We start from the raw sequence: 12,453 nt of genomic DNA, 5'->3' as shown, positions 1-12,453 counted from the left end.
GCAGCCCTGGCCCGTGTCAGCACCTCCCCCTCCCGCGGGCATAGACCCAGGCCGGGGTGGGGGCTGCTAGTATGGTGCGGTCAGGATTTGGTAACATGGCTTTTGTTTTCATTCTGTTCCCGTTTAGTTAATTTCTGTTTATGGTTGGTAAGTTCGGCTGTCCGCGGTGGAGATAGATTTGGGGGAAAATGACTTCATGTCAGGAAAAGTCATCGAGTCCCAGTGAAGTGGGGGTGTGTGGGTGAGGGAAAGTGCGGAAATAGATGGGCAAGTCACTGAAGGCGGAACATAACCCTTTGCGCCCGAATTGGGCAGGAATGTCGAAGAACACCGTTGCCATGTCAAAGCTTTTCCTTCTGCCCGGAGTCCTTGAGTTCTGACAGCCAGAAACTTGCCTCCCACCGATGTCTGGGTAACCAGACGCCACATCAGTGACCCGCAGTGACACGGTGCGAGAGAACTGTGCTCGTCACATAACGTAAAGTTCTCGATTACTGTTGCAGCAGGGTTTTAAAACCGTGTGCTTAGTGACCCCAAATGATTTTTGTATAGTATTTTTTTAAAAAAATGATCTGCCATACAGCATTCTATTCTTCATATTTATGGTGTACTAGCCACTTCCCTCCTCCCACTCTTTTCATGTTGCATTTGCATTTTGGGTTAAGTGGATACTGTACTGCTACAGTAATGCCATCCTCCACAGAGTGCAAACTTTCCTCGTAGTTTGCCTTGCCCCAAAGAAGGAGAAAATTTGCCAAATAGACCCTTTCAACAATAGTTGAATGGGTGTGTGTGTGGGGGGGGGGGGGCATTAGGTAATGCCCTGCCTCCTTTGCTGGCCATCATCTATTTTTCTTTGTTTCACTCAGACTTACCTTATAGCCATTAAAGTTGTTGAAATGGAAACTTACACCTGCAGTTATGGACAACTGTACTTATAACCAGTACAATTCCACTTGGAAAGCTCACTTAAAAACTTTGTTTTACTAATTTATTTAGCATGAAAAAAGCAGTGTCGCTGATAAATGCAATAGATATAGGAAGATTTCCACGATTGCTCACCCGAATTCTTCAAAAACTGCACCTGAAGGTTTGTATGTTTGCATTTCTATAACTTATAATACTTTCTTGTGATTCCACTGAAACTGTTTCTACTTAACTTTTTGCGAAGAATAATGGAAGAAAAATGTTTCGAAGTGCGTCTTTGAGAACACCAGGTCTCTAGAAAAAATTTTTTTTCCTGGTTAACATTTTCTTTTTAAAATCTTTATTGTTGAAAGTATTACATAGGTCCTTCTTTTCCCCCCATTAACCTCTTAGCCAGCTCCCCCGCCCTCCCCCCCACAGGCCCTCACCACCCCATTGTCTGTGGCCATGGGTTATGCATACATGCATACAAGTTCATTGGTTGATCTCTTCCCACCCACCCTCCCCTGTCTTCCCTCCGAGGTTCAACAGTCTGTTGATGAAAATTTGATAATGTCCCATGGTCAAAAGTTTTGGAAGCTCTGTCTTCATTAACGTTAATTCTTTTTATTATGGAACTTTTCAGTATATATTATATAGTAGTGTTTATAGTAAATATTTAAGGCTGTGCACAATTTTCCAAATGTGTTTGGCCTTGGAACTGTTTTAGATGGCATATATTTTGGGACTAAGGTTCTGTGGAATATGCGTTGGGAAAATTCCGATTTTATGACTTAATTCTTCCTCTTAAAAATAATTCTGTGGTATTGCTGTCAATCAGTAATCTTTCATTTAATCTTTCACTTTTTCTTAAAAATAATTCTGTGGTATTGCTGTCAATCAGTATTTAATCTTTCACTTTGGTTTCAAGGGTGTGGTTATTTTTGACATATTGATGTTTAGTAATTCACTGCTTGCTCACCAATCTAAGTTAACTTTTTTTATCAGGTTATAAAAAATTTAATTCCATCCATCACATGTTTATGGAGTACCACTAACTGTTCTGCCTGGTGCCAGGCATCCCTGTTAAACAAGAACTTAGACTCATTCCTCTTTTTTTTTTTTTTTTTCCTGGCCAGGAGCCAGCCTCAAAGCCCTTCCTTCCTCTGAAGTGTCTCTCAAATCCAAGTTCTCCTTATAGTCCTAGTTCAGATTCTTATTATCTCTTCTATGGATGCAATGATTACCTTCAAACTGCTATCTTGAGGCCTCTAGTCTTTCCCTTCCTATTGCTTCTTCATAACACTATTTCATTTATCTTTCCAAATATTTTTTTTTTCCTAAAAAAGAATTGATTATGTCAAAGCCATCAGTGATTTTCCATTGTCCATGGAAAAAAGTTCAAAATCCTTAATATTATATCATAATAATATATTATGGCCACAACCTGTATTCTCCCCACGTTGGAAGTGCTCCAGTCACACTGGACTGTGCTCTTTTACTAGAACTTGTGGTTGTGCATAACCTAAGCTGTCAAGGCAGAGACTCATGGCAAGATCCAGATATTGAACTGTGCTGATTTTGAGAGCTTGAAATTTACAAATGCATAAGTTTTTTTATTACCATGGATTTACTCTTTCTTTCAATTTCTCATTCCATATATGACTGAATGGATCTTCCTTTGAGGATCTGAGTTTTGAATTCCTGAATGTGTGCTAGTAGATTGCTTTTTGTGTTGTAGGCTGAGAACAGTTTCAGTGAAGAAGAGGAAGAAAAACTTCAAGCTGCATTTTCTCTTGAGAAACAAGATCTTCACCTAGTTCTTGAAACAATATCATTCATTTTAGAACAGGTATTTTTATTGTTCTCAACCATTGGTGTCTGGTACATGTTTGTATTGCTATGATAGGGGTAACATTTTTTTTCTTAAGTGTGCAAATGGAAGCTGTGAATATATTTTAATTAAGAATTTCAATGTAGTAAAAAAAAACACATTTGAATGTATGATTTTCCCCCCACAGGGTATTGCATTTTATAAAACAGTCTTAATGTTGAGTAGTGTAAGTGTTTGACAGTATGAATCAAGACTTTATTGACTTGAGACAGTTATGAAAGATTTTAATTCATTGTTACTTGTTATAATAATTTGGAAAAATGAACACACTTTATTTAAAAATTTTAACAAATGATTTTTGGGGGATTTATTTGACTAAGATGGCAAATAAAACATTTAGAAAAGAAATATTTGTCAAAGGAGTTTTAGTCATATTATTTCTTCCTACTGAGCTGCCCTTCTGCCTGCATCTCTTCTCACGTCTCCTTTCATTGTCGCCTTGACCCCTTATACTTGCACTCTTCCTCCCATTTGGGTTCCTTTTATCTTTAGCTTATCATAGTAGACCACTCTGTTAGTTGTTCATTATTTCATGGGTGTCAGTGATATCTTCTTCACTAGGTATTAAATTTGTGGGAGGCCAAGATCTCGTGCGCGCGCGCTCGCGCACGTGCATCTTATATAAACCTAGCACATTCCAGGGCTTAACATAGATTCTCTATAAATTCCTGTTGGTTGATTAAATAGAATACTTGTGGAATTAAATTTTAAATAGTACTGTTGCTTCATGAACATTCTAGTGACAGATACTCTTAAAAGGACAAGCTACAGGCATCTACACATACAGCTTTATACAAATTACAGATCATAATGATGACTATCCTTAGTGGGCCTTCAGTAGATGAAAAGGATAATCAAGTAAGACAGAGCATCAAGGGGCTTATGAGAAAGTTGTTCCAGAATAATGTAGGTAATAGGACAGATATCACTGTTAAAATTTTTACAATATTTTATTATATATTATCTAGGAAGTTGGGAGAGGGAGGGCAGTTTTAAGAAAGTGCTTCTTAGAAATTTTTGTTAGTTGGGAAGCAATACCATTGTACTACTCTGAAATAATTAAGTGAAATAAGGAAATGAATTTTTTTCCTTTCATAATTGAGATTTAATTGGTTGTTTTGAGGATAAGTACACAGACATTTCAGTTTGTATGTAATTCTTAACATATATACCAAAAACCTAAAGTCATGTAATTGTGCTTCTTTTCTAAACAGTTATTCCAGTGACTTCCCAGCTTAAAATTTGAAGGCTAATTTTCCTTAATAGACTATCAAGAACCAATATCTTCAAATGTTGAAACATCAAAGTCCCACTCATTTACTGTTCAATGTCATATATACTACAGAATCAAATTTTCAATCTTTCACGGCACATTAACAAACTTACTAGGAAAACTGGACTACCACACCAAAGATGTTACAGAGCGCACAAAATTCTGACAGGGAGAGCCAAGATCAAGAAGTGGTTTTCTTTAGGAAACAATTTTACCAGAAATGAAAATGAGAATAAAAGTAATTTAAAATGTTCAGGACATGGTAAATGTATGACTGACTTCAAATTGCCACTTTAATATGCTTTGTATCATAGAATAGAAAAACTACCCTCATCTATGGAATGTTAAGTTGACACCCAAGATAATCAAAGCCTCCCAATATTTAATATACCACTATGTTTTGGTTGTATCAAAAAAGAAACAACCAACAAATGATTTCACCTCTTAAAAAATCATTTACATTTTAAAAAATGGGATGAGGTCGAATTCCTTCATTCTTAAAAATGTTTCTAAAGCTACTAAAAAATGGGCATTTACAAAATAGTTGGTAAAATTATTCTCTGGATTGTACAAAAAGGGAGACCGATACCACTGATAAGACATGGTATATGATATTAATTAGACTTGGCTTCTTTTTCTCCTGCTTCATCTGAGTCTGGCCTGTCCTCATTTTTACTTTTTTTTATTGTTGTTAATCCTTATCCGAGGATATTTTTCCATTGATTTTTAGAGAGAGTGGAATGGAGGGGGAGAGACAGAGAGAGGGAAACCTCACTGTGAGAGAGACACATCAGTTGGTTGCCTCCTGCCTGCACTTGCCCCAACCAGAGCCAGGAATGGAGCCTACAACCAAGGTATGTGCCCTTGACCAGAATCGAACTTGGGACCCTTCACAGCATTATATGAGAGTTCTATCCACTGAGCCAAACTGACTAGGGCTGTCCTCATTTTTTCTCCATTTTCCACTGGTAGTTCTTATTTAGGTTCCTGGTTAGCCGTTTTTTTCTGTTTTCCCTTTGCTTCCCTTTTCCCTTTCATTTGCACTTTTTTTGTCTGCATATTTATCCTTTCCTGCTGCCATTTTTATTTTACAGAGCAAGTTTAGCTGACAACCTCACTGGTCTCCTCTTGGGTTCCTCCTTTGCTTCGCCCTCAGTGGAGCTGACCTTCCTCTTGGGCATGATGGCAGTGGGGTGGGGGGCCGAGAGCCTTTGAGAACCTGAACTGCCTAGCCATTGCCTGGCCCAACCTGCTTGGACCATGATGGGGTAGTGGGAGAACCCAGGAAATGAATAATAAGGGCACCATTAGTTAAGGCAAAGAAGTTTTTCCATTAAATGGAGTACTTAAACCTCAGGCAAAACTGAAAAAGTTTAGCCTGAATAAGCATTTAATCCTAAATCTTTCAGCCCTTGGAATGGTATATTGTTTGTAAAATAACAAAAACTTTCTGCAATAGAAATATAAAATATTCTTTTGGTTTAAATTATTAATTTTGTATTTGATTATAGATCAAAGTCTCTGTATGAATATTAGAGATATATGTAATTTATTTTCTCTTTAATAGGCAGTATATCACAATGTGAAGCCTGCAGCTTTACAGCAGCAGTTAGAGAACATTCATCTTGCACAAGACAAAGCAGAAGCATTTGTCAATACTTGGTCTTCCATGGGTCAAGAAACAGTCGAAAAATTCAGGCAGAGGATTCTCGCTCCCCACAAGGTATAGGTTATGTTACACCAAAGGTATTTTTCAGTAATGTATGGCATAGATTTTTATACTCGAAGAGCTTTTTAATATTTTGTAGAGAGGTACAGTTGGGCAGAAGAGTATATAGACAATATTTCCTGTAAAGTTATTGCCATACATATTTGCTACCACAATGTGATTTAATTTCAATTTACAGTTTAAAATATGCCTCTATAACTTAAGGATAGGAATGAAAGTTTTTTTCCCCTTTGGGGCCATGGACAGAGTTGGTTCTCTTTTAATTGTGTACCTGCATCTAAGACTCACTGTAATTTTACCGATTCACATACTTGTTTTTCTATATTAGTGCCTAGCAGAATGTTGTGCATGCGGAAGGTAGCGTAGCCAATATTTGTTGAGTTACAAACAGTGAACAAAATGAACACTTTAGGAAAAATATAAAGTAACAAAAAGGTCACAAATCTCTTTAGTTACCTTTAGTCACTCTTAATGGAGGTTAAAATGATTGTACAGATCATTTTGCCTTTGTTTTTCTGTGTTAGCATAATTGATTTTCAGATTTTTAGCCAACTTTGTATTCCTGGGTTAATATCACTTGGTCATGATGTATAACCCTTTTTATGTGTTGCTGTATTTGATTTTGTAACAATTTGTTAAACGTTTTTCCATCTGTGTTCATGAGGAATATTAGTCTGTACTTTTATTGTGATGTCTTTGGTGGTATCAGGGTAATACTGGGTTTGTAAAATGAGTTGGAAAGTGGTCCCCTCCCTTTCTCTTTTCTGGAAGTATTTGTGACAGGTTGGTATTATTTTGCGTTTCAGCAGCATTATATGAGAGTTCTAGTAGATCCAAATTCTTGTCAGCACTTGGTATTGTCAGTTGTTTTCATTAAAACCATTGTATTAGGTTTATCATGGTATCTTGTGTTTTTAATTTGCATTTTCCTAATAACAAATTATGTTGATGATCTTTTTATGTGCTTACTTGCCATTGATATTATTTTTTGGTGAAGTGTCTATTCAAATCTTTTGTTTAACTATATTTCCACATTATGACAGATAAAGAAGTTTCGTTATAGTAATAGAAAGGATGATTACAGGCATGAATCCCAGCATATAGAAATGTATGGTTTTTCTTTCTTTCTTTTTTTTTTTTGTTGTTACAATGTGTGGAGGGTATTTGTTTTCTTTCTGTTGAGTTTTGCGAGTTCTTTATATAATCTAGGTGTAAGTTTTTTGTCAGATATGTGATTTACAGATTTTTTTTTCTAGTACATAGCTTTTCGTTTTCTTAAGTATCTTTTGCAGAGCAAAAGCTTTTAATTTCTGATAAAGTTCCATTTATCAATTTTTTTCTTTTATTGATCTTGCTTTTGGTTTTGTATCTAATAATTTGTAGCTTAATGTAGTGTCACAAAGATTTTCTCTTTTGATTTTTTCTAATTGTTTTATAGGTTTATGTTTTATATTTAAGTCTGAGATCCATTTTGAAGTAATTTTGTGTAAGGCATAAGGTGAAGGTCAAAGTTCTTTTTTTTTTCTGCTTATGGATGTTCGTTTCCCCCCACATAATTTATTAATAACATCATTTTGTCACTGACTTGTCTTTGTCCCTTTGTCAGAATCATTTGACATATTTGTGTGGGTCTTTTTCTGGACTCTCTTTTTGGTTCCATTGATTATTTGTCTGTGTTTATGCCAATATCACACTACCTTAATTACTGTAGCTTTGTAAGCTTTGTAGTAAGTCTTAAGATCAGGTATTGTGAGTCTGCTTTGTTCTTTTTCATAATTGTTTTGTTTTTTTTCTAGTTTCTTTGCACTTTCATATAAATTTGAAAGCCAGCTTCTATATATCTACTAGAGGCCTAGTGCACAAATTCATGCATGGGTGGGTCCCGCCCTAATCGGGGTTGGGGGGGCTGATCGGAGGTGGGGCTAGCTGGGGGGAAGGGCTGCGGTCGAACTCCTGGTCGAGGGGACAATTTGCATATTACCCTTTTATTATATAGGATAAAAAAATCCTGCTGGGATTTTAATAGAGATTACATTTAATTTATAGATCACTTTGTAGAGAAAGGTCTTCTTAACAGTATTGAGTATATCTCTTCATTTTTTTAGGTCCTTTTTTAAAAATTTAAATTCTTTATTGTTTAAAGTAGTGGTCACCAACTTGTGGTCTGCGGACCACTGGTGGTCTGTGAGGTCCGAAAGGTTGGCGACCACTGGTTAAAGTATTATATATGTTTCCTTTTTTCCCCATTGCCCTCTCTCCAGCCACTCCCACTCCCCAGCACATTCCCTCACCTCCCTACTGTCTGTGTCCATTGGTTATGCTTATATGCATGCATATAAGTCCTTTGCTTGATCTCTTACCCCTCCCCACCCCACTCCCCTGCCTTCCCTCTGAAGTTTGATGCTTCTCTGTGTCTGGATCTTTTTGTTCATCAGTTTATGTTGTTCATTATATTTCACAAATGAGTGAGATCATGTGATATTTATCTTTCTCTGACTGGCTTATTTCACTTAGCATAATGCTCTCTAGGTCCATCCATGCTGTTTCGAATGGTAAGAGTTCTTTCTTTTTTACAGCAGTGTAGTATTCCATTGTGTAGATGTACCATGGTTGTTTTTTTCAGGTCCTTTTTTATTTCTCATGTCAGTGTTTGCATTCTTTAGCATACAGATCCTGCACATATTTTGTTAGATTTGTACCTAAGTATTTAGTTTTATTTTGAGTTGATGAAAATAGTACTATTTTTAAAATTTTGGTTTCTAATTGTTCGTTGCTAGTACATAGAAACACAATTGATTTTTGTACAGTATATTGATCTTGTATTCTATGACCGTGTAAACTCACTAATTAGTTATGGCATTTTTTTGGTGTGGATTCCTTGTGATTTTCTTTGTAGACAGTCATGTTGTCCACGAATAGAGACAGTTTTATTTCTTCCTTTCTAGTCTTTTTAGCTTTTATATTTTGTTTTTTGCCTTATTGCACTGACTAGGACTTTTAATATGATGTTGAATACGAGTGGTATGTCTGAAACAACCTGCTTTGTTCCTAGTTTTAGAGAGAAAGCATTCAGTTTCTCATTAAGTAGGATATTAGCTATAGTTTTTGGAAAATGCCCTTTGTTTTCATCTCTCTCCATTTCTTTCTTTTATAAAAACTGCATTCTAAGAGCTCTCAAGTGTCCTCCACATCACTGCTTCATTTTTCATTTCAATTTCTACTTTTTCCTATGTCCTGTACAGATTTTAAGTTTTCCATTTTGTGTTGCTGGAATTCCTTTTTCTTCTAACCATCTCCATTAAAAATAAATATCTAGTTGCCTTTTAATATTTGCTCGTTTTCTATATTTTACAGGGTTCATATTTTTGCATTGATACAAGTAGAGTTAAAATATTTTTATGCTTCTAACAGTAAGTCATTTTTCAGTATCTTCTAGATCAGTGATGGCGAACCTTTTGAGCTCGGCGTGTCAGCATTTTGAAAAACCCTAACTTAACTCTGGTGCCGTGTCACATATAGAAATTTTTTGATATTTGCAACCATAGTAAAACAAAGACTTATGTTTTTGTTATTTATTTTATATATTTAAATGCCATTTAACAAAGAAAAATCAACCAAAAAAATGAGTTCGCGTGTCACCTCTGACATGTGTGTCATAGGTTCGCCATCACTGTTCTAGATGATATATATTTTTAAAGTAATACTTCTCCATATTATGTTACATTTATATTAAGTTCTGCTTAAAATGTGGTTTAATCAGTTATCATATAAAATGTGCAAAAAGAAATTGAATGAACATGATTAATTGCATATTGGCCTCTTGAGAATGATGGAAATTACTTTTTGCCAATTTATAGTATATGAGAGGATAGCCAGTACATTATTTTAAATGCTTAATTAAGGTAATATAAAAATAGCAAACATTTTTTGTGTTTATTTTTTTAATACTTTTTTCTTTATTGGTTAAGGTATTACATATGTGTCCCCCCCATTGCCCCCCCCCCCCCCAATCCTGCCCTCACCCTCACCTCCTGTTGTCTGTGTCCATTGGTTAGGCTTTTTTTGTGTTTATTGTTGACCAACTACTCCATTAAGTGCTTTATATCTTATAAAACCCATTAATAGTTCTACTTTCTATTTAAAATAAAATCGAGGCTTAGAGAGATTAAATAATTGGTCCATTGTTATGCAGCTAAGTAAGTGGCAGAGTTGGGATTTTATACAAGTAGTCACACTCCTAAGCTATTATACTATACTGGAGGCCCAGTGCATAAAATTCGTGCACTCGGCGGGGGGGTCCCTCAGCCCGGTCTGTGCCCTCTCGCAGTCCAGGAGTCCCATGGGGAGCGGGCCTAACCCGTCAGTCGGACATCCTTAACGCTGCCACCGTTACACTCGCCAGCTGTGAGCCTGGCTTCTGGCGCACTGACCACCAGGGGGCAGTTCCTGCGTTGAGCATCTGCCACCTGGTGGTCAGTGCGCATTATAGCTACTGGTTGTTCCACTATTCAGTTGATTTGCATATTAGCCTTTTATCATATAGGACTACCGTCTAAATGTTACCTGCAAATATTTTTTTTTGTATCAGACATTATGAAGGGTGGTTTATATAGTTGTGTGTATGTTTGTGTGGTCCATATTTTTGAAAAGGAAGGAAATAAAACTTTAGAAAGTGTAATTTTATCATGATAACCCAAGCGGTCCATGGTGAAACTGAGATGGGAATCAGATCTGTCTATCTCTTAAGCTTTGTTCCTTTTATATCATGCTACCTCTGGCAGCTATGATGTTATTTTTCTCTTATCCTAATAACTGTTTAGGATATAGTGACTAAAAATAGTCATGTGTGAAAATAGGTCATGTCATTTAAATTGTAACAAAATATATGTCAGTGATTTATTATATAATGAACAAAAGGTATATTTACAATGACTGACTGATGTCTTAATGGTAACTTAGGGGCTCACTCATGTGAACTGTCTGGGTGGTACTTGCAGTGGAAGACTCGTGGGTAATAATTCTAAGTTCAAAGAGTCAGGTTCAATTAAATAATAAATTAAAAAATCAACAGTTGCTTATGTTTAATTCAGTTTTTAAAAACACCTCTTTTCATCTTTTATTATTTGAAAATGAATTTTAGTGATAGCTTTTTGCAGGATATGATTGAAGGGATTTTTATATTTTATTCCGTCTCTCTTGTTTTAAAAAATAGATGTTTTTCTTAAACCTCTTTGTAGACATGAGACTGAAATGTCATTACCACTTATTATAATTTGTATGCTCTTTTTTTTTTTTTTTTTTTTTTATCAGTGTTGACTCTGCCAGCAGAGTTCTTGTAAAAGGGTTTTCCTATTTGATTTTTGTTATAATGCCTATGTGGTCATGACATTTATTAAATCATGAATCCCCTTTCAGACAGAACTTTAATGCTATGTTTAATTTTACTCTTGAAATTCTATTTATAAATTCTTTACATATATTTCTACTAAACTAAATGTACAAACTTACATGTTAAATATTATTGATGTATATCTTTTTTTTCCTGAGACCATAAGGGAAATAATTGTATTCTTTTTATATAATACTTTTTTTTTTCCAAAATATTTTTACTTTTCTAAGCTAACTTTATACCTTATTTAGTATCAGATATGATAAGTATCAGATATAATAAGTATATATAAGGCACATTTAAGCACTCTGAGTAACTTTCTCTTTAAAGACTACATGCACTGATTCCCTTTCTTAAAAGCATTTATGTGTGTTTGTTAGGGAGTTTTAAAATATAAATTTGACAGTTAAATTTGTTTGAATGTTCAAAATGTGTTTAATGTGATTTTATCCTGTTAAGAGTAGTCTTAACGTTACCAATTACATGGCAAATATATTCATACTAGAGGCCTGGTGCACGAAATTTGTACACGGGGGGGGGTGTCCCTCAGCCTGGCCTGCACCCTCTCCAATCCGGGACCCCTCAAGGGATGTCCAACTGCCGGCAATCGGACATCCCTCTCTCTATCCAGGACCGCTGGCTCCTAACTGCTCCCCTGCCAGACTGATTGCCCCTAACTGCTCTCCCCTGCCGGCCTGATTGCCCCCAATCACTTCTGCCTGCCTGCCTGATTGCCCCTAACTGCCTCTGCCTTCCTGCCTCATCTCTCCTAACCACCTCTGACTGCCTGCCTGATTGCCCCTAACTGCTCTCCCCTGCTGGCCTGATCACCCCTAACCACTCTGCCTGACTGCCTGATCGTCCTTAACCGCCTCTGCCTCAGCCCCCGCCACCGTTGCTTTGTCTGGAAGGTCTGGAAGACATCTGGTCTATGAGTCTAATTAGCATATTACCATTTTATTAGTATAGACCTTCTCATCTGTCTACACTAATAAAAGAGAAACATGCAAATTAATCATCACTCCACCACTACGCTACACCCACAAGCCACGCCCAACAGCCAATCAGGAGCGAGTATGCAAATTAACCCAACTAAGATGGCGGCGGCCATGGAACTAGAGCCAGCAGGAGGCTTGGATTGCCCCCGGCGATGGAGGAAGCCAAGCTTCCCGCCTGCCCTGACCGGCCCTGGGCTCCGCTCAAGGCTACAAAATTTCAATTATAGAAGATAAATAAATCCCAGATACCTGCTTCCAGCCCAC

The 12,453-nt window shown here is 36.6% G+C and overlaps 1 protein-coding gene across 4 annotated transcripts in view; it reads left to right on the top strand.

Annotated features, from left to right (window-relative positions):
* Window positions 1–56: 56 nt before the first annotated feature.
* COMMD10 (COMM domain containing 10) overlaps window positions 57–12,453 on the top strand; it is a 154,317-nt gene continuing 141,920 nt past the window's right edge. For 2 of the 4 annotated variants that reach the window (XM_005857349.2, XM_005857351.2), the window contains exons 1-4: window positions 61–90; window positions 1,000–1,090; window positions 2,648–2,758; window positions 5,641–5,796. In XM_005857349.2, coding sequence (XP_005857411.1) covers window positions 1,001–1,090; window positions 2,648–2,758; window positions 5,641–5,796 — 357 coding nt within the window. In that variant the 5' untranslated portion in view covers window positions 61–90; window position 1,000. Of the gene's footprint in view, window positions 91–129; window positions 148–999; window positions 1,091–2,647; window positions 2,759–5,640; window positions 5,797–12,453 lie in introns of those variants that run through there. The other 2 variants (XM_014544179.1, XM_014544184.1) reach the window with 2 other exon arrangements.

Source organism: Myotis brandtii, unplaced genomic scaffold, assembly GCF_000412655.1.
Source record: "Myotis brandtii unplaced genomic scaffold, ASM41265v1 scaffold1105, whole genome shotgun sequence".
Taxonomy (NCBI): domain Eukaryota; kingdom Metazoa; phylum Chordata; class Mammalia; order Chiroptera; family Vespertilionidae; genus Myotis; species Myotis brandtii.
This window is presented reverse-complemented; position numbering and strand designations above follow the sequence as displayed.